General features: G+C 36.4%; 1 protein-coding gene across 8 annotated transcripts; it reads left to right on the forward strand.

Annotated features, from left to right (window-relative positions):
- Positions 1-15,102: 15,102 nt before the first annotated feature.
- LOC103430274 (kinesin-like protein KIN-7K, chloroplastic) lies at positions 15,103-25,783 on the forward strand. Of its 8 annotated transcripts, none has more exons than XM_070812064.1 (25): positions 15,103-15,148; positions 15,246-15,308; positions 15,383-15,507; positions 16,074-16,341; positions 16,436-16,533; positions 16,967-17,056; positions 18,196-18,248; positions 18,446-18,511; positions 18,591-18,644; positions 18,825-18,884; positions 19,047-19,125; positions 19,604-19,671; positions 19,869-19,931; positions 20,069-20,173; positions 20,302-20,406; positions 20,551-20,658; positions 20,741-20,887; positions 21,310-21,492; positions 21,576-21,737; positions 22,491-22,721; positions 23,499-23,759; positions 23,900-23,950; positions 24,388-24,435; positions 24,536-24,730; positions 24,923-25,783. In XM_070812064.1, exons 4-25 carry the CDS (start codon positions 16,094-16,096, stop codon positions 25,469-25,471), a joined length of 3,024 nt encoding a protein of 1,007 aa, XP_070668165.1. In that variant the 5' UTR covers positions 15,103-15,148; positions 15,246-15,308; positions 15,383-15,507; positions 16,074-16,093; the 3' UTR covers positions 25,472-25,783. The 8 variants fall into 8 exon arrangements, with proteins under 8 accessions (XP_070668165.1, XP_070668162.1, XP_028948612.1 ...); XM_070812061.1 differs by having other exon boundaries at positions 15,393-15,507; positions 16,071-16,341; XM_070812059.1 differs by lacking the exon at positions 15,103-15,148 and having other exon boundaries at positions 15,169-15,308; positions 16,071-16,341.
- The last annotated feature ends 1,445 nt before the right edge of the window (positions 25,784-27,228 follow it).

Below are 27,228 nucleotides of genomic sequence, written 5' to 3' on the forward strand. Positions count from 1 at the left end.
AAAGGTTGATTAAAATAACAAAAGCACATTTATTTATTCTCCGTACTTAATAACAAAATTTGAGTTGACGACCATACATTCTTTGATCACTTAGTGATCCAGAGAACATCATTATTACATTGCATACTCCAAATTGTTAGAGAGTATGGCACATATGTCTAATTTTCGTTCAAAACTCCGTAATATATGATCATTAACTATTTAGGAGTATTGATCTCTTGGTACTTGGTGACTAAAGCTATATCCAGTGGCAAAACCAAAATGAGGTCATTGGCTGCTCATGACTCCAATAGCTTCATAATCCTAATTTTTTTTTATGTATAATTGTATATTACTATATACACAACTACAACAAACTAAAAGAATGAGTCAAAATTTCTAAATTACAACTTGCTACTTCCTTTGTGCAACCCTATGTATAGTTTGTTGATTTTATTCTTTTTTTTTTCTTTTGTCTTTCTTATCCTACTTCTTGTGTGTGACATATGGTTTGTAACAAGTGTTTGATAAAATACCTCACTCGACAGGCTTTGTAAATTTCGATAAAACGCGGCATAACTTGGCAGGTACTCAGTAGGAGCTCGACGAAGTACTCAAATGGAGTTATTTTGGCCAAAATTATGACCATATTATTATAAAATTATGACTTCGTCATTGATTATATCACTATACAACATCATTCTCTCTCTGTTTTTTATTTCTCTTTTGTGTTAAAAAGTGAAAATTCTCACAAATTTTTTTTTCCCTTTTTGCTGTCTTGATGAATATACTCTCTCTATATCGATTATAATGAAAAGTAGCTTTCAACAGAAAAGATAAAGAAATATCTTAATCTCCTTGTTTATGTCATTGGCCCGACATGAAGTGGAGCTTCCAACAACAAAATAAAGCTGTTTCCTAAAATAGAAGATCAAAAGTTGGACTGCTTTCTCTTTTTGGCAATTTTTTAGGACACGGAAACATAGTTTAATAAAAAGATTCCTATATGGTGAAAAGAAAACAAAATCTTTATTTTTAAAAATGTTAAGTTTCCAAGACAAAAATAACACTTTAGTGATAATGAAATGATGGTTGGTGGACATTGGACAGGCTTTTGGGAGTAGATAAGAATATACAATTACAAAGATTTTCTTTCAAGGAATTGGATCCTCCCCGAGGCAAAGTTTCGGAATCCTCCTGATCCATTAACACGGATCGTTGAATTTTGATCTAACGGTTATAATTATTATAATTTTAAATTAGTCTCTATTTGTAATCGTTAGATCAAAATTCAATGGTCCGTATTGTTAGGTCAAGAGAATCCCAAGGCTTTGCCTAGGAGAGGATCAAATTCCTTCTTTCAAGCCATATAAAATTCCCAACGTACCTTCCATCAGCGCATCATCTTGATCTCTAGGAAGTCTGGTTTTGATCATTTTTTATGGTGATCCGGGGATTGAGGGGTTTGAATTTTGGGGTTGAAGCTTTTTCTAGATAGAAACCAAGTGTGAAGCAGGGCAAAGAAAAATAAGTTTATTTATTCAGGCATTTTGTCAAATAGTTTGTATGTTTGTTGTTGTTAATCAAATTATTTTGCGCATATATCAACAGATATCGATATATACAAAAACAATCATATAGATGTTGTCGATAATATTTGTTGAATGATGCCTAAATATGTCTAGTTATTATTTCTTGATTTTCGAGTGATTTTAATTAGGCCTGGCATTTTGGACCCAACCCGTTAATATTTGTATTTGGATGGATGCTTAACGGGTCGGGTCGCTAACGGGTGAACTCGTTAACAACCCGTTAAATAACGGGTCACTTTGGGTCAACCCGTTAGACCCGTTAGGACCCGTTAACACCCGTTAGTTGAGGATATTTTAGTAATTTTAGTAAAGTCTTATTAACAAAAAATAAACTTTATGCAAAAAAATAATAATAATAATTGTTAACGGGTGACCCGTTAGCTTAACGGGTCAGGTTCGGGTGATCCGTTAGCTTAACGGGTTGGGTTCGGGTGACACGTTAACTTAATACATCACCCTTCACTCCAAAGTATTTGATATATAAAAGTTTTAATCATTGCGAGATTTTCTATTGGTTAACCGTTTGATTCCATGATATTTTATGGTAAAGTATATTTTAAGTATCGTATTGTGATGGGGGAAAAGGACTAGTGGCTAGGTCACTCTGTGAACTCCACTCATCATGTTAGCTGATAAAAAAAATAAGAGTTGAGTGACTTAAAAATGGATAAGGATTGTCTGCCCTTTATTTCTGGTGTCCTTTCCGTGCCTTTCTGTTTTGTGTGGTCACAGTTAAGTTATGTCAACATTTTATATTGTTTTTTTTTATAGATATAATAAGACAAAAATGAATAGTAATATAAAATGTTGACTTGGCTTAATCGTGACCACACAAACAGGAGGGCACGGAGAAAGCACCGGAAGTGGAAGGCAAACAATCATTGTCCCTTAAAAATAGGTAAGCTTAGACTAAATTTGACTTTTTTGTTTGTTTTTGTTTTCGTTTTGTAAAGCTTTGATTAGACTGCAAGATGGAAGCTTGACCACGTTTTACATCGAGTGCATGGTGCACCAAGTCATGAAAGAATTTATGGGTGGGCATAAAAACCGTCAAATTGGAAAACCAAATCGAACCGTGACAAAAAACAACGTTGACAAATAAAGTAAAAATCGGAACAAAAACTGAACCGAACCGTTTCAAACGGTTCCAGTTCGGGTTTGAAAATATTAAGAACCGAATGAACTGGACCAAACCGCTTTTAATATAAATTATTGTTTTATTATTATTTTTATATAAATAAGACATTTTTCCAAAAAGACCATGTGCATAAGCCTAATATTTTTCTTCACTTCTCTCCCCCTCCTTTGTTGTTTTATCACTTTCTCCCCTACATTATTTTTCTCCATTCTTTTCCAGTATATTATGCATTATGTACATTTTAGTTTTAGTTTTAGTTTAAGATATACACTTTGGTTTTGATATGAGCCTTTCTATCTTTTGATTTATATTTATAAGCACACTTTATGTCACAAATCTTGTAGATCTAGTAGTGGAAATTCAAATTTACTTGAATTTGTGGTTGAAATATGTGTTTGGTATTAGAAGTAGAAAATTAGAAAAAAACATATATATAATTTTGGTTAAAACTGTAAACCGACATGAACCGAACTGGAATCGTCATGAACCGAACCGTACAATTTTAGTAATAAATTTAAGCGGAATCGCACCGAACTAAACCGTTGAAATTTTCCTGTTCCGGTTTCTTTTTAAGGGTGGAACCGGGCCGAACTAGACCGTGCCCATCCCTAAAAGAATTCGTACTTTTGAACGCTTTCGTGTGTGTGTGTGTGCGTTTTTTTTTTTTAATCAAACCGAATGTTGATGACATTTTTTTAGAGTAAATTAATGCAATGGTTCCTTAATTTATTAATACGTGTAATTATGGTTTTTTTCGTCAACTCTGTTAGAACTTCTGTCACAATGAGTCACGTGTCATGCACGTGAGGCTAAATCAATGGGCAAATATGGAAAATTAAATAAGAGAAATTGTATCAATAGTCCCTCAACTTTAATTCAACTGGAAAAATAGTGCCTCAACTTTAACCCAGTTGAAGCAATTGTCCCTCAACTTTAATTTAATTGTAGTAATGGTCCTTCCAACATAACTCATTTTGACATAATTCTAACGGAGTTGATGAAAAAGATCATAACTACACGTTTTGATGAATTGAGGGGCTAATGGTAATAGATTTTTAGTTGAGAGATCATTGATCAAATTTAACTAAAATTAAGAGATCATTGCTATAATTTACTCTTTTTTTTAATCACAAGAGACAGTAAAATTCAAACTTTTGACGTTTTTAATATTGTGAAGAAAAACTACTAAAGACCAAATAGTTAGCTTTCGGTATTGGTCCACTTCACACTATTAAATGATGTCTCAAATTCGAATCTTTTCCATATCTATTGATAAAAAGTGTCTCTACAAAGCTCAACTTAGGACTAGTTTTGAACAATGCAAAAGCCTTCATATATCTTTCGCGCAGGCCAAATTTCAACATGTGAAACGGGAGGCTAATGCCTAATGGTGTTGCTAATAAACTTGTACACTTCAATATATCGACTGAGAATGATAAGTTTGGTTTGAAAAAACCCCTAACCTGATTGTTGACTTTTTAGTTGAGGATCGCCTTTGATTTGTAAACTTGGTGTGCAAGACACTATTTTTCAATAAGACCTGGTTGAAATCTCCAACAAAATTCGAGACTCATATAAATGCATCATATCCTTCTGGTGTACGTATTCATTTTTTTCGTCAATGACTATTGTAACTTTCTCAAAAATAAAATAAATTAGAGTGCATATAATTTTTATATTAGTAAATCAAACACAATTGGTCTATATCGCAACCTACCTTATAAACAAACTTATTTACTTCGTATTATAAAGTGATTTTTACACACCTTTAGCTTCTCACACCTCTTTTTATTTATGATCATCAAATTAAATAAATCAAACGGAATCAATGGTCAATATTAAAGAATGATGTGTAAGAGGCTAAACAGGGTGTGCAAAAATCACTTCTCATACACTATAAATGAGTTGTTTCAAGCAATCACGTTCATGCATAACAACCTACATTACTTGATAGTGTAATAGCCTAATATGAGTTTCACAATGTTATTATGTGTTATGAGCTTTAACCTCGTCATTAGTATATGAGACGATACTGTAAATTTTGACAATTATAATTGCATTCCTTGTAGCATTATAAAATAAATAAATAAATAAAGAGAAGTATCCTTTTTATCATTAACAACCCCAATTTAACATACCAATTTAACACACCGATTCTCAATCGGTAGCTGCATGGGTATAATTCTCATTAAGAACTGATGACAGTCTCCTTTATAGTCACGAAAGACTGATCACTATTAGGTGCGACCATTTTTGTTGTAGTTTAATCGTGTTGTACGACTGTTAACGTGTAGACGTAAAATATAAAAGTAAATACATAATCGGTAATTTCTTGACGTTCATTAAACAAAACAAAATAATCGAGTACCCTTTTTGTTTTTTTTAAAAGATTTTATATGTAAAATTTGAGGATAACTGCAATCGCATGAATGCATTCTATATGATTCGATTAATCATAAAAGATGGAATAACTTTTGAGCACACCAAGACTTCTCATACACTCATCCAATATATAATAATCTTTATATATAAAGCCAACAACTTCTTTTGGGGTCACAAACTTCACCAAAATTTTTTGAACAAAAATTCCTCGAAAACAAAAAATTTCAAAAGCAACCCAAAATAATGCACCAAATAATGTAGGGTTATTTTCATCATTTTAATAGTTTTTTTTAATAATTAATTCTTTTTGTACAGTTTTTTTTAATTAGTACATCGCAATAAGCTAGCAATAACGTGATTCAATCAGTTGTTCATTAAATATAGTTTTCTCTATTTTTAAACGCGTTCAAAACATCTTAAGAGACATGTAATGCTAGTTATAAAAATAGGTCTTTCGCACGTGCATAATAATGTGATTAAATTAGTTGTCAAATGATTTTTTTTGTTTTTGAACAAACGATTTATCTACACTAAAGCAGAAGGGTGGGCTTAGCCTGATAATGAGCTAGTAATAACGTGATTTAATCAGTTGTTTATTAAATATCATTTTCTCTATTCTTAATGTAAATTCAATAGAATGTAGATGGAAATTGAAGACCGGTTTTATTATGCGAATTCAGTTGCTTTGATTGTTTTGTGAGGGATTTTTTCTAGCATGATCTAAGATTATTCATTTACTTCAAATATTTGACTTCCTTTTGTCCATTCACGCATATAAATACATTTAAGACATGTAAGTAGTGTGTAGCATGCTGTGATTCAAAAAATGTCTTTTGCACGCACGTGAGCGCTTGCATGAAGGCTAGTCATCAATAATGGCAACTAATTATTTCTTAATTTGCTGCCATCATAAAAAGTTGCAGGCATATTCATTTTATTAACCATAACCACTTCCTAATTATTAAAAGGGAATTGTTATTGGCACTCCAAAATTCTCATTTTGCACTTCAAACTTTCTATATTTATTTTTTAGGAGTGCAAAATGAGATTTTTGGAGTACCAATAACAGTTTCCTATTAAAAAATTAGACTTTGTGTTAACTTTAATTGTTTTGTTGTAAGAAGATGGTTGACATGTCGTTTTATTGACACATAATTCTTTTTGGATAGTGTTATTCAAATATTCATTTTTATTTCTCACACTCTTATTAACTTTAGACATTGATCTTTTCAATTCATTAGATCTGATATGGCCAGAAATTAGGAGAAGTAGTAAAAATTAGTGTGTGGATAACATAACTCTTTTTTTTTGTCAATTATTATTTAAAGTATTTTTTATGAAACTATTTAATATTTTCTTTTTCTATGGACCAATAGCCAGCTCATGAACATCTTCTGTTGTAGGCCAAAACAAAGGAACATATTTTGTTGGTTTCCCAGACTAGTCTTTCTCAACTGGTCGCGACAAAGATTTACTTACCCTTTTTCTTCTATGTTTGCGGATATAATGCTTTTATTTTTTTAATTTGGCTAAATAGCCAAATGATCTCTAAGATTTGCATAATCAATAGAAATGGTCCCTGAAATTAAAAATAAATAGAAATGGTCCCTGAGATTGTCCATCATCCATGATTTTGATCCCTCCGTTAAAAACTCTTTGGGCAAATTTCAAAACTTCGTAACTTAATCGTTTCTTAACCAAATTCGACCCATAATATGTCAAAATGAAGATAGTAAAGTGTAGAACAAGATTATACCTACTTGGAAGCCCAATGGTTGCCAGAGTTGGCCAAAAAATAGCCTGAAAGGTGAATGGTCCGCGGGAAAACTGGAAAACTCGTCGGAAACTAGGTAATGTTTAAACGTTCATAACTTCTTAAATACTCAACGAAATCAAGTGATTCAAAAATGAAAATCATACTTCTTGACGAGACGAAGATAATGGTACCTTTCTCGATGGCTAATTTGTGAAAATCATACTTCAAGGGAGGCCTCTCTTTCGTCGCTGAGGACCTCTTCATCCTGCTCGAACTCGGACGAGATGGCGATTGAGATGGCTTTGGGGGTGTAAAAGGCTAGGGTTTTGGGGGAGAGAGAAGGAAGCAGTGGACGCAATCATGGTTGAGAGAGCCAATATAAGGCAGAAGAAGTGGGTATACTGAGTAACTATAAACGAGCCGATTCGGGTACCCATTTTTCTGTACTTCTGGAACCGGCCCGCCCCTAAAATTTCAAAGCCCCACCTCGCCCCGCCTTGTTTTTCCTTTTTAAAATTAGGAACCGACTTGTACTCGCCCTGAACCTTGATTACCCGGCCCGACCCGCGGTTCCTATACCCGTTTGCCCACCCCTAGCTTGTATTTTATGGTTGAGATCTCTATCCAATTCATCCAACAAGTTAGGTCCAAGATAATGAAAGGCATTCACTCTTTGGTACTTTCTGATCTCCAATCTTCACCCTTCGCTCATTTGAACCCTATTCCCACTTAAATTGCACTGTATATAGTTTCTCTTTGACCTACTTAGGCGAAGACCTTTAGATTCCAACATGTCCCACCAAAGGTTAAGCTTCACATTTGGTCCCTTTTGCATTTCATCTATCAGCACTATATCATTTACGAAAAATATACACCAAAACCAAGGGATATCAAGCAATCACGAAATTTGACAACAAGCAATTCTAGCTTCAATTTGTCCAAGAAAAAAATTATAACTTCTATTTTCTTTTTAGAAACTGGTGATAATATTTGAGCTCAATTTATGAATTTTTTTTTTCTATTCAATAAAGCAAAACATAATTATTAAATTTTTAACCTAAGTGTTGCAGTCATATTTAGAATAGGAATGTGATTGTGTAAATCCTAGGGAATCTGAGAATGTATCTTATATTCCTATTAGGAGTAGATTATCTATTAAATGTTGTAATCCTAATTAAAGGGAAAGGTTTTTACCTCTCTTACTACTATAAATAAAGGCACAATGAGGTGAATCAAACACACCTCACAATTAATCACTCTCTCTTCTCCCTTAATATTGTTAGCCCCCTTTCTCTTTCTAAACCTTAGATCGTTCAATCAAATAGGCCTTCAAAACGTTATCAGCACGCTCTTGCTAGAAGCTGAGGAATTGACGCATCGTATGAGGAGGCTATCATCCACCAAATTCAAAGGTTTATTCGTTTTCTGCTAATCAGGTACGCTTAAAATAAAAGAAGATATTTGAAACGTCCACGAAACATGAAAACATTCCCCAGGATGCATGAACCCCTCTATGTTTATATTTTCCTTCCGATATATATATTGTATATGTTCATATATTTGTCAATATATATATATATGTATATATATTTGTTTCATGCATTGCATAATTAAATTGTTATGTGGAATATGTGAGTCAAATTATACAAAATAAATTAGAAGCATATTTAGGGTTTTCGTAACCCTAGGGGATTTCAAAAAACAACAAAGGGGAAAATACACATTACCGTGGCACCTTGCTGACAACTAGGCCATGTGCCTGGTTTGGGTTTTCTCACCACGGGCCTGCAGCCCTACCCACACTAGTGTCGGCAAGCTTTTATGCCTGCATGGGCATCGCTGTTGCCCCGACCCGCAGCCGCTCCCACCAGCCCAGTTGGCTGGGTTCTTTTTCCCACGGCCCGCGTCATCCAGCCCACGGGATTGGACTTTGTCCTTGCGCACAGCCTTGTAAGCCAGCTTTTGCTGAACCTGACCCATGCCCCCTTTGGCTTAGACTAGAAACCTAGCTACTACTAGGGTTTTCCCCACCCCGTAGGCTTTTGGGCCTGCCCCTGTCCCTAGACCCATGGCCTACAACCACCCGAGCCTTCTTGCTCACGGCACCCAACCCTTCTTTGGGCTATGCTATTTTTCGACCCAATAATATTATTTTAATATTATTTAGCTTCTACAATCAACCCCGTATGGTCCGATTTATTGAATTAATTAAAAGTGACCTGCAGTCCATTAATCTGATAATGAATCCAAAATTATTAACCTGAAGATCATTTTTGGACATTAATGATTCAATAATTTATTTTCGTACTTTGAACCGTCACGTACTTTCGTAGTAACGAAGCTCTCACACTTAAGTTCTCAAAGAACCTCAAGTCCACTATATTCAAATTAGTACAATGCATTCTATGTTTCTTGCAGGAATTTCTCATTATGAACTAATTGTTCATAAAACTAAATTGAACCTGTAGTTTCAAATTTAGTGTCTTTGAAACCGAAGTTTTCATTTAAAACATACCATATGAAACCTGTAGTTTTCATGCATAAATTAAACCAATACATGTCTATAGAACCTATATGTTCTACAATATATGTCTATGGCTTACCATATGACCACTCATATTTTCCCTCTGTTTTAGGGACATGTCGAACTTGAACAAGCTCGATTTCTCCACTCTAGAAGTCTCTGGAAGAAGCTATCTGAAGTGGGTTCAAGACGTGAAACTCTATCTTACTGCAAAAGGGCATTAGAGCCACTATCGAGACATCTATTATCGACAAACCTGTTGACGAAACTCAGAAGGCTATTGCAATGATCTTCATTCGAAGACACATCCATGATGCACTGCAGACTGAGTATCTCGCTGAGGATGACCCACGCACACTCTGAATTGCTCTGGCTAACTGTTTCAATCACCAAGAAGACATATACTTACTTGAAGCAAGACACGAATAGCAGCATCTTCGCTCCCAGGACTTTAAGTTCATGAATGAATACAATTTTGAAGTTTGTAGAATCCGTTCATTGTTGAAATTCTGCAAAGTGGAACTAACCAAATCAGATCTCCTGTAAAAGATCTATTCAACCTTCCATGCCACCAATATTGTCCTGCAGCAACAATATAGGGCACAAAAATTCACCAAGTTTTTAGATTTGGTCTCTGTTTTACCATCAATCACGACCCACTGGCTCGAACGCCGCTCTTGAAGTGCATGTGACCTATTCTAACAGCTATAAATGATGAAATAATCGTCATGGTCGTGGCAATGGGCAACAAGCCCAACCACGGGCCCAAGGTCAACAGAGTGCCGCACCTAAGGGAAAAAATGTGACGTAGCAGCGTCCACTACTCGCCCCTAAGGCCCTAAACTTTAAGAACAAGGGCAAAGCTCCTGTTCAGCCCGCTTATACTGAACTGGACATTTGCTATCGTTGTGGATTAAGGGATCATTGGTCACACGTATGCCGAGCTTCCCCTGAGGCTATTGCCAAGTATCATTCTCGTCCCGAGTTTCACTTTGCACATGTGGATCATCTGGAAGATGCAACTACATCAATGGAGATATCAGATTTTCAAGAGGCGTCAACGCCTATGGATGAATAAATTAGACATGTTTTTAGGGTGTTTACCCCTAGTGGTCGAACCCATTAGGAGTGGCCGGCCCTACCCCTCTATTTTCTAGGTTTATGGTTTAATTTTGAATAATTTTTCTAAGTATTTGGAATAATTTGTTTGGTTTTGGTTTGTTTTTTGAATGGATATTATTTTCTCGAATTGCTTAATTGAATGAATGGACTTATATTTATACATGTGACCAATTCAATCAATTTATTTCTAGGTATGTCTAGTAGGGAAGTTAGTTATCCGGGACATTTGTGGACTTGTCCAACCAACCTGCGAACCATTTAGATACTTTATGGTGTTGGTTAATGCATCGACAACATGGTCACATGTTTGCCTGTTGTCTATACTCAACACCACGTTTGCTAAACTCCTAGCTTAAATCATTAAGCTAAGGGCTCACCACCTTGATTATCTAATTAAGTCAATTCGACTAGATAATGCTGGAGAGTTTACGTCAAAGACTTTGGACGATTATTGCATGTTAGTAGGGATTGATGTGGAACATCTTGTACCCCAAATTCATACCCAAAAAGCCTTGGCAGAAACTTTCATAAAACGCATTCGATTAATCGCTCGGACTTTGGTTATGAGAACCAAATTGCCGGTATCTGCCTAGGGCTATGTAATATTGCAATGCAGCTATGTTAGTTTGCCTGACGCCCACCATTACTCAACCATATTCACCGTTACAGTTGGTCACTGGATACGAGCCTGACATCTCTCATTTACGGGTGTTTAGGTGTGCCATTTATATGCCAATAGCGCCACTGCTACGCACCAAAATGGGTCATCAGAGAAAAATTGGAATCTATGTCGGTTATGATTTGCCATCAATTGTTCGCTACTTAGAACCCTTGACAGGAGATCTCTTTACCACACGTTTTACGGACTGTCAATTTGATGAGACAATCTTCCCGTCATTAGGGGGAGATAAACATGCTAACGTTCTCGTAGAACGTCGCGAATTGTCGTGGTATGCTCCCATTATGTCTCATTTAGATCATCGCACTGTCCAGTCTGAAACTGAGGTGCGTCGAATTATAGATCTTCAAAGCATTGCTCAAAGAATGTCGGATGCTTTTAATGATCTAGCAAAGGTGATAAGATCACATATACCTGTTGCAAACACACTTGCAAGGATAGATGTACCCCGCGTACATCAACAATCCACCTGGGAAGACTGGACCGTCCCCGAAGGTGGGGAGGCCGCACCCTCCACGTGGCAAAGTATATTGACGGCTAGCCAATCACCTGCTCCGACCCTAAAGTATAGCATACCCCTTGGTTCAAAGGATTCACAACCCTGGAAGAGGAAAATGGCACCAACTAGTGACCCTAGTTTGAATCCGACCATCGCTCACTCATTTATTCCAACGTATGAGGTTATTTTAGATTATGATGATGCTTCAGATGAAACATGCCAGCCTCTCGAGATTCACGAGATTTCGGTTCTCTACGTAGTATTGGATGAGGTTTGGAATAGGAATGAGATGATCGTTGACGATGCATTCGCGTACTCAGTAGCTACTGACATCATGATTAGCGATGACATTGAACCACATTCCGTCAATGAATATCGACGTAGAACCGATTGGTCAAACTGGAAACAAGAAATCCAGGTCGAACTTGATTCGCTTGTGAAACATAAAGTGTTTGGACCTATCGTTCCTACACCACCACATGTGAAGCCTGTTGGCTACAAGTGGGTTTTCGTGAAGAAGCGTAATGAGAATAATGAAATAGTGCGATACAAAGCACCCCTCATAGCGGAAGGCTTCTCTCAGTGCCTTGGGATTGATTACGAGGAGACGTATTCCCCCATAATGGATGTTGTAATGTTTCACTACCTAATTAGTTTGGTAGTTTTCGAAAAACTGAATATGCAGCTTATGGATGTGGTAACCGCGTATCTTTATGGGGATCTAGATACAAAAACTTACATGAAAGTTCCAGAAGGACTTCTATTGACTGGTTCAAATAGTTCTAGACCACGGAACACTCTCTCAATTAGGTTAAGGAGTTCACTTTACGGATTAAAACAATCTGGGCGGATGTGGTATAACCATCTGAGTGAATATTTGACAAGTTAGAGTTATGTGAACAACAAATTATGCACATGCGTGTTCATAAAGAATTCATATTCCGAATTTGCAATCGTTGCAGTTTATGTTGATGACATGAACCTCATTGGGACTCCCGCAGAGCTTGAAGAAATTGCTGCACACTTGAAATCGGAATTTGAGATGAAGGATCTTGGGAAAACTCGATATTGTCTCGGCCTGGAAATCGAGCATTATTTAGATGGAATCCTAGTACATCAATCGAACTACACCCAAAAGATGTTGCGTCGTTTTAATGAGGATAAAGTGAAGCCTTCGAGTACACCTATGGTCGTTCGAACTCTAGATTCTAAATGAGATCCCTTCCGTCCAAAGGAGGATGATGAAGAGATTTTGGAATCTGAAGTTCCTTACCAAAGTGCAATTGGGGCTTTATTGTACTTGACTCAGTGCACTAGACCTGACATCTCATTCGTTGTGAATCTTTTGGCAAGATACAGCAATGCGCCCACACGCAGACACTAGAATGGTGTTAAAGATATTTTCCTCTACATCAAAGGTACAACAGATTTGGGCTTGTTCTATACCCACGAATCTCCGAGTGTTGCCGCCCTCTATGGTTCTCGGATTGATTCTGGCCTTGTTGGTTACGAGATGTTGGATATCTGTCTGACCCACATAAAGCACTTTCTCAAACAAGTTATGTCTTTACTGTTGGAGACACCAATATATCTTAGAGGTCTACCAAGCAAACGCTAGTTGCAACTTCGTCTAACCATGCTGAGATTCTCATCCTGCATGAAGCATCGCGTGAATGCTTCTGGTTGAGAGAAGTTATGGGACATATTCAAAACACTAGTGGTCTTACATCAGTTGTTGACTTTTCTACGACGATCTTTTAAAAGAATGCGGCATGTATCGAGCAGTTGAAGAAAGATACATCAAAAGAGACAACACCAAGCACATTGCGCCGAAGTTCTTTTACTCACACCAGCAGCAGCAGCATCAGAACATTGAAGTCAAGCAAATCCATTCCCAGGATAACTTGGCCGATCTCTTCACTAAGTCATTGCCCAAGTTTGCATTTCAGAAGCTCGTCTAAGGAATCGGTATGTGTAAATTATTTGAGTTGAATCGCTTGTAGTTCTCTTATTTAGAAGTTATGTCTAACTCAAGGGGAGTATTTAGAAGCATACTCACATGATACTCTTTTTCCTACCATTAGGAGCATTTTTCCCACTGGGTTTTTGCTACCTAACGAGGTTTTAATGGGACGCCCATCTTAGGATGATCATACTCCATTGAGTTCACTACTTTCGTCCTATTTGACATTTGTTTTAGACATTATGCATACTTCTCACTTTTTTCCTTAGTATATGGGTTTTCCCATGCCTTGGGTTTTACCATAGTGAAGTTTTTGTGAGTTTTACTACAAATGCATACTTCACTTAAATTTAAGACTCGCGATCACCCGTTGTGCTGATGACTTCATCAACTATTCTACCTTATCTGCTAATGATCTGATGCAATGGTTTGTTGAGTATTTACACACTTAAGGGTGGAGTGTTGCAGTCATATTTAGAATAGGAATGTGATTGTGTAAATCCTAGGGAATCTAGGAATGTATCTTATATTCCTATTAGGAGTAGATTACCCATTAAATGTTGTATTCCTAAAGGGAAAAGTTTTTACCTCTCATACTACTATAAATAAATGCACAATAGGGTGAATCAAACACACCTCACAATTAAATCACTCTCTCTTCTCCCTTTATAAATTTCCAGAGAGGGGAAATTTTAGTTGTTTACAATCTAAAGTGTACTTTATTTGATACATAAAAAATTAGGCAAGTCAAATTACACCGACTAACCATAAAATCTATACTGGTCACCATTCAGAGCAATTAAAAGAAAGAAGTCATTCAATAAAATATCCCTGTTCACCTTTAAACCCAAACCAAAAACCCTAATTGTTCCAATTACAACATTCCACAATGAATATCGATGATATTTACTGATTCACTACAGAATTTTTGCCAAATCCTATTACAAATTTCGAACTTTTAAATTTTTTTGAGAAAATTTTCTCTAATTTCTACTAAATCTGAATGAATTGATATACCAATCCCATTGCAAATTTCCTAATTGTTCCAATTACAGCATGCCTTTTTTCGAGCTTTAAAATACTGATTGAGACCAATATACCCATAATACGAGTCAAAGTAAAGGAAAGTTCATGTGGAATCCGCAAGTAGAAGGTTTACCTTCCCCGTTGGAATACACAATTATATATATATATATATATATTACTTAAGTTAAAAATGTGAGGCTTAGCTTAGTCTATGTTTTCTCTTAAGGTAGATAATATTATTTGTTAAAAAAATTGTAAAAATTTCCATAATACAATAGTTATAATAAATTGATATTCAATTCTTTTTTAGCGAGATTTAACCCTAAAATCATCTGCTAAGAGAAAAAGATGTGACTAGTTATAAAATAAAAAAAGAATTAATTAGATTTAAAAATTAGAAAAATAGAAGAAAATCCCCACCATTTTCCAGCCAGGCTTTCACGGAGCTACAGCTACTGTACCAAATTCACTTTCTTTCTCTTTTCTTGGTTAGCATTTTCTCTCTCTACAGGTCTATAACGGGTGGTGCGTAAATATATGTATGAGTCTCTCCTACTCTCTCTCTCTCTCTCTCTCTCTCTGCAGAAAAGGATTCGATTGAGAAATGCTGATTGTTTTCCATTGATCGAAAAAGGCGTCGCTTCCAAGGCAAGCAAAAAAAGCTCAGCTATCTCTCTCTCTCTCTCCTCTTTCACTTTCTCTCACTCACTCACTTGCAGCAGCTTATCTCAGATCCGTCTCTCTGCGGCTTCAGAGACGATCTCTGTGATTAATAAAGCTCGCTTTCTTTCGACTTTTCTCCGTTTGGTGCATGCAATTCGCAATGCTCGTCTGATTGCGTTTACAGGTGAGGCTAAAAAGCTTTGGAATTTTTTATTTTTATATAAAAGCTCTGTTTAGTTAAATGTGGTTTGGAAATCGGGAGCTGAAAATAAGGGAGGTGTAATAAAACTGGGTTAAGAAATTGTAATCAGCAGCAATTTTATGTGGGATTTTCTTTGTCTTTGTTTAATTTGTGTTTGGTTGCTGAGAAAATGAAGGAAAGTGGATAACATAGAGTTTTGGAATTTGCATTTATGTTATATGTGGTGAGGTAGACTTAAACTAATTCAAGAAAGAGTTGGTTTTTCGTATCGACAATGCGTCCATATGCCACAATCATCTTTGCCTTACAGTTTTCTTGGCAACCAAAAACAGTTTGTCTTTTAGAGGATGGTAACTAGTGGAAGTACTCAAAACTTGAACTTTCGACTTCAATTCAGTTGCTATTTGAACGTTGAGGTCACTTCTGTGGCCAGAGTTATAGTGTGGCATCAGAACAAGCCTAAGAAAGTGTTAACATGTTGAAGAACTCAGAAGTTGAATTTGTTGTTGATTGATGCTGAAGTGGAATTTGTTGTCATTGTTTAGAAGGGGATTGACTTCCAGTGGTAATGGCGTCAAAATATGGATCAAAATCAAAAAAATTAGGTTCGAGCAGTTCAAAGGCTGCTAATTCCCCTGCATCTTCGACTACAACGTCTTCAAAACAATATTTGGAAACATCTATTGAATGCCAGAGTTCTCCTGCGTCTTCTTCGGCTCGAAGTAAGCCACAGTACTTGTACTTGGAAAGTTTACCGCAAGATGTGGAAAAATCCAAAGAAAACGTCACTGTGACGGTCCGCTTTCGTCCACTCAGGTTCATTTTCAATAGTATGAATTGTGCTGTACTTGTAGAAGTTTCATGAGTACTTAGTAAGTTGGCTGTTGGTTTTCGTCTTTGTTTGGTATAGCCCGAGGGAAATTCGCCAAGAAGAAGAAATTGCATGGTATGCAGATGGCGACACCATTGTGCGAAATGAGCATAATCCATCAATAGCTTATGCATATGGTATTTTATCTACTTTCCATCAAACAAATAATACTGCATTCTCATTATTTGATGCACTTGTGCGGAGGAAGAAAATAGTAAGCCTAAGCTTAATGATGTTGGGATACTTGAATTGAACTTACAAAACAATACGTGCATGTCAGCATGAATAGCTGATATTCATTGAGATCTCACTCACTTTGCTTCTTAGTCGTCCATATATAAAAACAAGTCCACACTTGGTAGAGAATATGATAACGGCTGTCGAACATTACAAGTCAGTGCAGAGTTTACCCTTAATTCAATAGGAGTTTAAAGTTTCCTATAAAGAAAGAATGTTATACCTCCATATCTTGTTTAGTGGAATTTGTTTTATCAAATGCATCGATCATAAAACTCAGATAAGTTCATTTTGGTTTGACTTGTTTTTTTTCCCTTCATTGTTTGGTTCTAGATCGGGTATTCGGCCCAACCACCACAACGCGCCATGTCTATGATGTTGCTGCTCAGCATGTTATTAGTGGTGCTATGGAAGGCGTCAATGGTAAATTTCTTTGACTTCTTGGTTTGATGAACTGAAATTTCTAAATTGTTTTTAGCTTGATTATATGTCCAAAAAATCTTAACGGTAGCATGATCAGCATTTCCATTTTTTTTCCCGGTTATAAAAGACTGAATGCAAATGTGTTTTCCAACTAGTACGCAAACCAAAAATTGTTATCTAACTACAAATAGAAGTTCTATTTTTCAGAATATGTTGTGTGAGTGGCAACCTGAACCAGTGCTCTTGATGGCTAAATTTTGGATTAGTTTAGGGAAAATTGCATATATTCCCTGCGCTTTTGTTTCCTTTACATTATCATGTTAATTAGAGCACCTAACTTTTGGTTGCAATTTCGATGATTGGTCCTGTAGACTGCCAGTTATGAAATCCATTTGACCATTTTGTGCTTTTCTCGTTATATTTTTTTTGCATGGCAAGAAGTGATATAATCGTTGCATACATAAGGCGATGAAATTGTAAATTAATTTGGGAACTTGCAATTCTCACCTCAATCATTCATTTCAACAACATTCGTAGGAATTCCAGCTTCCATCCTAAATTCTTCTTCACTAGGTTGCTGGATTCTGCTGGACGTGGCTATATGTTTGAGAGTTGATTGTTAACTCCCATTGGCTGAAGTATGGTCTTGTAGTGAATGAAGAAAGTAGAGAATCTTGGGACCTAATGGTCTGTTGCATTGGGAAAAGCTGGGACCAATAGTTTTTTGGTGAACTATTGGAATCATAAGATGATTAATCTTTTCCGGTTCTTGGCCTACAAAGTTTTGTTGACCATCTAGAAAAATTTTGGATCTTCTCTTTGTAAAGCTTTATGAATCTGAGTAGAGAACCTATTCGGCTGAACAGTGAACACACCATCTCAATTCTGCCATCAGTTTTGTTTCCTAGGTACCTAATGCATTGCCTGTCAAGGTTGACAACTTCGGCCTGGCAAGGGTAACTGGGGCACTGGTGGTTTGGATAGTTTAAGCAACTTGTTGCTCAACCGATTAAAGTTATTTGCAGTTTGCACTAAAATTTAATTGAGTAAAACTCTTCTTGGTATTCAGATATATCTAAGTTGTAGATATGGCATAATGTATTATTGTTTATTTAGCTTATGATTTCCTTCCATGACAGGTACAATATTTGCGTATGGGGTGACCAGCAGCGGGAAGACTCACACTATGCATGTGAGATAACCTATTTATTCTCACCATTTTATTCTACAGAGTATAGCTGACTAACATGCATTGATCAGTCACCTCTATATATCCATAGTTTCTCATAGAAGTAACATTTATTCTGCTATCTAGTAGTGGATAAAGTATTAATGTGCTTGGATCTATTATGATTGTCAATGTGCTTATATTGGTCCTACTAATTTCAGGGTGATCAAAGGTCGCCTGGAATTATACCACTGGCTGTGAAGGATGCTTTTAGCATCATCCAAGAGGTACTTTAAACGAGGTTCTAAGTTCTTTAGCTTTTCTTATTGGAGAAACTACATATTAAAATATCTGTCTATTCTCCAGACTCCAAATCGAGAGTATCTTCTTCGTGTGTCATACTTGGAAATCTATAATGAGGTAATTGTTCCCTTCCTATTTCTCTCCAGCTTACTTATGATGCTCTGATTATATGGTTGTTGCTGTTTGTAGACCATTGTAAATTAAAGTTTTCTGGATGTAATGTTGAACTTTATACTTCAGTGGTGATTTTTTATTTTATTTTATTTTATTTATCATTTAAGGTTTCTTTCATTTCAGGTTGTAAATGACTTGTTGAATCCAGCAGGACAGAATTTACGAATTAGAGAAGATGCCCAGGTGCTTTATTAGTTTTGCAATCTTTGTTTGAGTTGCAATTATCTTCATAAATTACTGTTCTGCAAATAAAGATGGTTGCTGTCAGTTTATAAAAATCTTCTGTCAAGTCATTACTTCTTTCACGTTAAGAATTCTTGTTAATTGTTTAATTGATGGCTGTAGGGCACCTTTGTTGAAGGAATAAAGGAAGAAGTTGTACTGTCCCCAGCTCACGCCCTTTCACTTATAGCAGCTGGAGAAGGTACAAGAACATTAATCATATTGCGATTGTGATGAATTTTTTTTATATTTTATTATTATAGTAAATAGAGGTCGCACTTGGTGCGATGGCAAGTGCCTTCGCCCATGAGCGGTAGGTCTCGGGTTCGAGACTTGGGAGCAGCCTCTCCATAAATGGGGGTAAGGCTAGCCGACATTCACCTCTCCCAGACCCTGCGTAAAGCGGGAGCCTTGTGCACTGGGTACGACCTTTTTTATTATTATAGTAAATCTTGTTTATTTGTTTAGTTGACCAGATGATATAGGTTTTTGTCATTTTAAATTGTGTTGTTTCTTTCCTGAATCTTGTTTCACTTTGTGATTGAGTTTTCATTTTGCCAACAGAGCACAGGCATGTTGGCTCAACAAATTTCAATCTATTGTTTTTGTCATTTTAAATCATGTTGTTTCTTTCATGAATCTTGTTTCACTTTGTGATTGAGTTTTCATTTTACCAACAGAGCACAGGCATGTTGGCTCAACAAATTTCAATCTATTCAGTAGCAGGAGCCACACGATATTTACGCTGGTGAATATCTTAACATAGCATCTTGTAATCTTACATTTGATTTTTCTTTTAATGTTCCTTGACACTGACACACCTATTCATTGATTGATGGTAAATAGTGACATGAATTGAATCCTTGATATCTATTTGGACCATCAGTTTATTTATTTTGGCTCGATTGATGAATTTATATATTTGTATGATTACTTTGTCAACAGACAATAGAGAGTAGTCCATGTGGGGAAAATTGTGAAGGTGAAGCTGTAAGTCTGTCACAATTGGTACGTATTCAACACTACGGACTGAGACCAATTACTTGTTTGTTATCTTCCTTGATTAATCGTAATCTATTTAGTATTTTTTGTATTCGATATTTAGGGTTTCTTATGAATCTATCATATCTAACTTATATGTGCAGAACCTCATCGATCTGGCAGGTTCTGAGAGCTCGAAAGCTGAAACTACTGGTGTCAGACGGAAAGAAGGATCCTATATTAATAGAAGTTTGCTTACTCTAGGAACTGTGAGGCCTCAATATTGTTTTAAACAAAGAAGTTTGAAATATTTTTTAGATTGTCCTTTGAGTACTTCGAGTCATTGTTCATCTTACATGGTATACGTATTTCGGACTATTTTTAACTTCTATTGTAGGTTATATCAAAGTTAACCGATATGAGGGCTACTCATATACCATACCGGGATTCTAAATTGACAAGACTTCTTCAATCTTCCCTAAGTGGACATGGGCGTGTATCTGTAAGGCTTCTCCGGTTGTCATGGTTTCACCTCTGTTCCACTTATCTGGATATTATTCCAATACATCTTTCTGGCAAGAACCAATACTGCTAGCAAAGAAAGTTTTGCAATTGATTTATTTACTTATATTGTCCACTATTACAGCTCATCTGCACTGTTACTCCTTCATCAAGCAGTTCCGAAGAGACGCATAATACATTGAAATTTGCACATCGGGCAAAACACATTGAAATTCAAGCAGCACAAAACAAGGTATGCTTGCTTTATCTCTTTTTTCTTAAACTGATAATGTTTTCCTTTGTTTCTCACCTCACATAATTTTTTGTACCCGCAGATTATTGATGAGAAGTCGCTCATTAAGAAATATCAAAATGAGATACGTAGTTTAAAGGAAGAGTTAGAAGAGTTGAAGAGGGGTATAGTCACAATTCCTCAACTAAAAGATGCTGGGGAAGATGATATTCTGCTCCTTAAACAAAAGGTGCTTCCAAATTCCTCTACTGGATTGGTCTCAGGGTTATTTCTGGGTCTGTAACTATTTTTTTATTCTTGCTTTCGACAAAATCAAACTTGAATTAAATGCTAAAACATTACTAAAACTAGTTCAGAGCCAAATGGAGCCGGACAAACTATATATTGAAGTGTGAGTGTTGACTGGTTTGGGATTTTGGTTTTGATTTTCTGTTAATTCTGGATTCTCTTAAATAACTGTTATGGATCAACTGTAAAGCCACCTTGGGCCCCATCCTTGATAAATGGGTTCAATCCTCTGTATTATTAACATACCTTTTGTCATTCAGTTGCTGCACGGTTTCCTCTAGTAAAAATTGCATAAATATATTTCTGAATAGTCATTGTTGTGTGACTTGAACTGCTTCTTTTGCTGTGGTGTGATGTGTAAAGTTAGAAGATGGCAAATACAAACTGCAATCAAGATTGGAACAAGAAGAAGAAGCCAAAGCTGCTTTGTTGGGAAGAATCCAAAGGCTGACAAAATTGATTTTGGTCTCAACAAAAGGAACACAATTTTCAAGGTTTTCCCACCGACCTGGTGTTAGAAGAAGACATTCCTTTGGTGAAGAGGAGGTTGGACTGAGTTCTCCCATATTTTCTCTCTGCTAGATGAATAAACGAGTTTTGTTTTCTTATTTTCTTTGTGAAAATTACAGCTTGCATACCTACCATACAAAAGGCGGGACTTGATTTTGGATGATGAAAGTGTTGAATTGTTTGTTCCTCCTCTTGAGGGGAGTACTGAAATGACTGATGACACACTGAAGGGGGAGAAGAAGACTCGGAAGCATGGACTTCTAAACTGGTTAAAGATACGGGTATGTGCCATTTGGTTTGTAGAAATCTGTTGTCCTTTCTTAAGGTTGTATGTCCATTTTAAACTCACGTTGATAAAAAAAATCACCAATGGTAAATGTAGAAGATGCGGCATTTGGCCTAGGTTTCATCCACCTTCCTGTGTCAGCTACTTTATCCAGTATCCAGAGTGACGTTTTGTTTCACTCATCTGTGGTTTCTTCCTTTATCCAGTCATTAATATTGTTAATAATGTATAGAAGCTGCATTGATTTTGAGCAATTGTCTAATGTGAAATTTAGGGTTATTAGTATGGATGCTGAAGGTGTTTGTTCCAGTAGTTTTATATCTCTTACAGTGGGTGGTATTCTTGATGCTGATATAACTTACAGCTTTAGTAGCTTTATCTTGTTATTTCTTGGGCTTATTTTTCTGTTTCGGATTCTTTTATGGCCATAAATGCTGCTAATATCAACTGTTTCTCAAATTTCATGGGCAATCATAAACATGGAATTCTGGAAACATTGTTTTTCCTCCTTAGAGAAATGTAATTGTAAGAAAATCCCTTTGGTTTTCTGAATTTCCAATTATAAAATGAATGAACTAGGGACTCCTTGGTATGGTCTGAACCTTCAGCTTTTCTGAAGGAACTGGTTACTCTAAAGAATCAAACTTTTTTGCTCCGTGTGCCTGACAGCCTAAAATTTCTATCATTGCAGCAGATTTTTTGTACTTTTTGTTGATTTATTTTCCATCTTGTTTCCATTCTTGGTCAGAAACGTGATAGTGGTACAGGGACGTTGACAAGCACAAGTGATAGATCCAGTGGAATAAAATCTACTATTACACCGTCAACACCTCAAGCAGAAAGCGGTAATTTTCATGTAGAATCCAGACTTTCACATTCAGCTCTTACAGAAAACTCTCCATTGGCTGATCTTTTGTTTGAGGCTAGAGAGGACAGAGAAGTTCGTCAGGAAAATTTCCTGGGACGAGAGACACCTCTGGTATGTGAATGTTCTGCATAAAGGATGTTAACTTGTATTTGAGCCTGCATGCCCCCAATGAACATTACTGCCATCTCAGTATGATTGTATCAAATATTGCTCATTATGTCCATATACTAAAGAGAAGGGACAGATGTAATGCAGGTTTTGAAGCTGTAGTGTTATTTATGACATTAAACTGAACCTGAAAAAGAAAAAGAAATAAAGGCGAAAAAGAGTCAAAAGCATGTATTTTGTATCTAAGAAACAGCGTTTCATATTGATATAATGTGGTTGGGAAATGGAAATGAACACTAGTTCTGGCCAAAAAATTTGTCATGTGCTGTTTGTGACATCATACTTTCCTTCCCTTGTCTGCATATCATTTGAGCCATTTTGTGTCTTCTTTTTCCCTTTTTTTTTTTTTTTTTGAGCCTGAGTTTATTAAACATACAGGCTGATAACTTACTTGATGTATATACTAAGTTACTAAGCCCCAGTTTGGGGTTGAGGTGATTTTAAAAAAAGCTCCTATGAAAAAAAGCTGGGAGTGTTTTTGGTGTTTGGTAAACTTAAAAAAAAGGGCTTATTTTGAAAGCTGCTGTGAGAATAAGCTGAAATCAAAGGAAAAAGCTGAAGCTGCAATTTGTAGCTTTGGAAAACCGGCTTTTTTTCAAAACACAGCAATACCAAACCAGCCCTAAGTATGGACCAAATGATTAAATTTCCATGCTTCAACTAGTTTATTTCTCTATTTCTTGATTCATTCATCGCTCATTTATTTGTTTATCCTGTCAGACTAGCATGAAGTCAATTGATCGGATTGATCTTTTAAGGGAGCAGCGAAAAATCTTGTCTGATGAGGTAGCACTCCGTTCAAGTGCTCTGAAGCGGTTGTCTGAGGAGGCTTCAAGACACTCCAAGAAGGATGAAATTAAGATGGAGATGCGAAAGTTCAAAGATGAAATCAAGGCGAAGAATGAGCAAATAGCTTTGGTGGAAAAGAAAATTGCAGAGTCCTTTTCACACAACAAAATGAGTCAACTGGAAGCATCCCAAGTAAGTCCGGGATTCCGTACTGTTGTCAGCTGGTATCCTTTGCTTTTTCTTCAAAAAAAAAAAAGTATGCCCTTATATTATGAGTTGTTTTCATTTTTGTTTAAACTCAAACCTTACGTTGTTTCTGGTTTATGCTGCAGTCTATTGCTGAAGTGATGGAGCAATTGAATGAGAAGTCCTTTGAACTTGAGGTGATAAATAATAACTTTGTACATTTTGATATGAGAAAATATAGCACAGTAAATTCTGAACTATAAAATAGTTCATATGGAGAATCATGTAGGCCTTCTGCATGCGGAGTGTCATGTTGACCTTACAATCATGTAGATTTTTATTGTAAAACATTTTTTTTGATAATTAATGTTGCAGCCAAGGGACTAACATAATATGCCATTTGACACACCATAGAAGCATTTGAGTTCCATGGAATGTCCAAAAACCCATCTTTCATTTATCCACTTGCATTTGAGTATCCGTGTTAGTTTTACTTCAGTTTCCAGTGTGCAAGACTTTTGGATATTATGCAAATTGCAACTACAATAGCGAAGAAAAGGAGAAATGAAATGAAATTTTCAAGGGCCTCAACTCCAAGTCTATTCCGTTGACTGCTGTATCTTTTTTGTGCCAGGTTAAAGCTGCTGATAATCGTATCATCCAAGAACAGCTGGAACAAAAGGTACAGGAACTACTTTACTAAAATTTATTTGTTCTGTTCATCTTTAGACGAGACTACAGAATTCAGAACCTCATATGACTTTATATTACGTTGTTACCAGATTGGTGAATGCAAAGGATTGCAGGAAACAGTCGCCTCCTTGAAGCAGCAGCTTTCTGAGGCACTAGAGTTTAGAAATTTGAGCCCAATAGTCACTTCTCGAATTGGTTCAAAAAATTTGCATGAGGAACCAGGCACAGAGAAAGATAATGCGGTGTTGAATGACAAAAATGAAGTTTTCCTTCTACGGAAGCAGGTTTTTCTCCTCTTGTGGCATCTAAGTATTTGTTTAGTTGGAAAATTCAAGTTTCGTATTATTCCCAACAAAAGTACCACCGATGAATTTCATGAGCCTATTATGTCTCCATTTATTTATATTTTAACTTTAGCAATTTTAACACTGTCAAGCAGCATCTTATTAAATTATTGTTTTTCAACCCTTAATTAGGTTGAAGAACTGAAGCAGAAGGTGGCTGAACTGACGGAGTCAAAGGAACAGTTAGAAGTTCGGAACAAGAAATTGGTGGAGGAGAGCTTGTACGCCAAAGGTCTAGCCTCAGCTGCTGCTGTTGAGCTCAAGGCATTATCAGAAGAAGTTTCCAAACTCATGAACCAAAATGAAAAACAAGCTGCTGAGCTAGCCGCATCTAAGAGCTCTCCAACTCTGCGTCGAAATAGTAGCACAATCCGAAATGGTCGGAGAGATAGTCACATCAAACAGGACCAAAGCGGGCTTATCTCAGAAATGAAGAGTGAACTGGCAGTGAGCAAGGAGAGAGAGCATTCATACGAGGCTGCTCTTATGGAGAAGGATAAAAGAGAGGCTGATCTTCAAAGAAGGGTTGAGGAATCCAAGCAAAGAGAAGCATACCTGGAAAATGAACTCGCCAACATGTGGGTTCTCGTGGCGAAATTAAAAAAATCCCACGGAACTGAAACTGATTCTTCGGACTCAACAAAAGAGACCCGACAAAATGATGGTTATGGGGGATGGTAACGTGACGAGTGTTCAAGATGATCCGGCAAGATTGAGCTTTCGATAAGATTGGTTTGAGAGAGCTGTAAAAATGTGTGTTTTGTATGGTAAGGGCTTATTGTATGTGAATAATACAAGTTAGGGTTTTTTGGTCTTCTTTTTGGGGTTTCTTGACAAGGGGGTTATTGTTTGTTCGTAACGATTTAGGGCTTCTTTTCGAGTTCACAGTGCTGATTCAAATGTATTCCACAAATACACGATCTGGGGTTCTCTATTTTTCACGGGTTTGCATTTGTCGATGCATTATATTGAAATACAATAATATTAGTTTAACATGCGGCCAGTCATGCAAAAAAAGAGGTCATATTGTTATAAATTTCTTATTTAAGTGTGATTGTATAAATTCTAGATTAGATTTGATTCTAGTTATTCTTCCTTATTATGACTTGTATTTCTTGGAGGAGAATGATTTCTTCTCCATCTTATTACCATAAATAAATGAATTGCGGGGAATAACACATCATCTACACAACCTTACAAACATATCTTTCTCTATATTTTCTCTGTGCCGCCGTCCCGCCTTGTAAGTTAAATATAGGCCACAACACGTTATCAGCACGCTCCTACTGTTGCGCTTAGAAATCCGATGCAAAAATTATTCGTCTTCAATTAGGGGAGTATTACGTTTCAATTATTTTTAATTGATTAAATTTTGATTTTATTGATTCAATTTAAATTTTTTGTGTTGAACGTGATACAAGCTTTGGAGATGGAAAGCCGAAATTGAAGAAAAATTTTCTGCATCAAACCAGTTTATCAATATCATCACGCAATCAGATTCTTTCAAAACAATGGTTTTTATCCCTATATTTTTGCAGCCCTGATAGCATGAACATTCACCATAATGCATGACCCAACTTTATGTTTTTTCAAATTTTAGATTTTACATCAATTGTGTATGCATTATATCCATAATTGTTGAATTATGTGAATTGATGTTGCCATGAATTGCATCAAATATATGTCCATGCATTGAATTATTTAATTGAATATGCATTGAATTAATCTGGAAGTTGAAAAAAATATAAATTTTTTTATTTAGGGTTTGTCGAATTCAAAACCCGAGCTCACATGAGCCTTCTTGAGCTTCGATGCACTGGAGCAAAACCTCCAATGCTTCATTAGAGAAGACGACGTCGTTTCGGCATTGAACCTTAGGTTTCATCCAAAACTAGGGTTCCAATTGAACCACTTTGCATCGTCGTGCTATGACCGATCGAGGGAAGTCACTTGAAGCAACGTTGGAGATTTTTTCCGGTTTGAATCCCACACCCAGTGTCGCTGGGGTGTCATGGATTTCTCGACCCGAGCCCTAGTAGGGCTCGAACCCCCGGGCTTGAATCGTACCACACCATTTTTTTTGGGCTAATAGTTGTCTTTACTGCCATGACCCAAATCCAAACAGCCTATCGGGTTGAACTGAACCCTCGGCCCGCGAACGACACCAGCTCAATTGGGCTTTGATGTCCTTGTGCACGACACTACACACGATCCCAGTTTGTTGCTGGAGAATCGGTGCACTGCATCGTATCACACCCAATCTTAGCCCACTTATGGGCTTTGGCCCATGTTTTTAGGCCCCAAGCTTAATTGTTTAATTTTTTTTAGACAATTTGGGTTTTATAATTTTTCACCCACACTTCAATTTTAGCCCGAAGTCTAAATAATTAATCTAATTATTATCAAGACCTGAAGATCTATTTGCATATTTCCTTGTT

The sequence above is a fragment of the Malus domestica genome, chromosome 14, assembly GCF_042453785.1.
Source record: "Malus domestica chromosome 14, GDT2T_hap1".
NCBI lineage: Eukaryota > Viridiplantae > Streptophyta > Magnoliopsida > Rosales > Rosaceae > Malus > Malus domestica.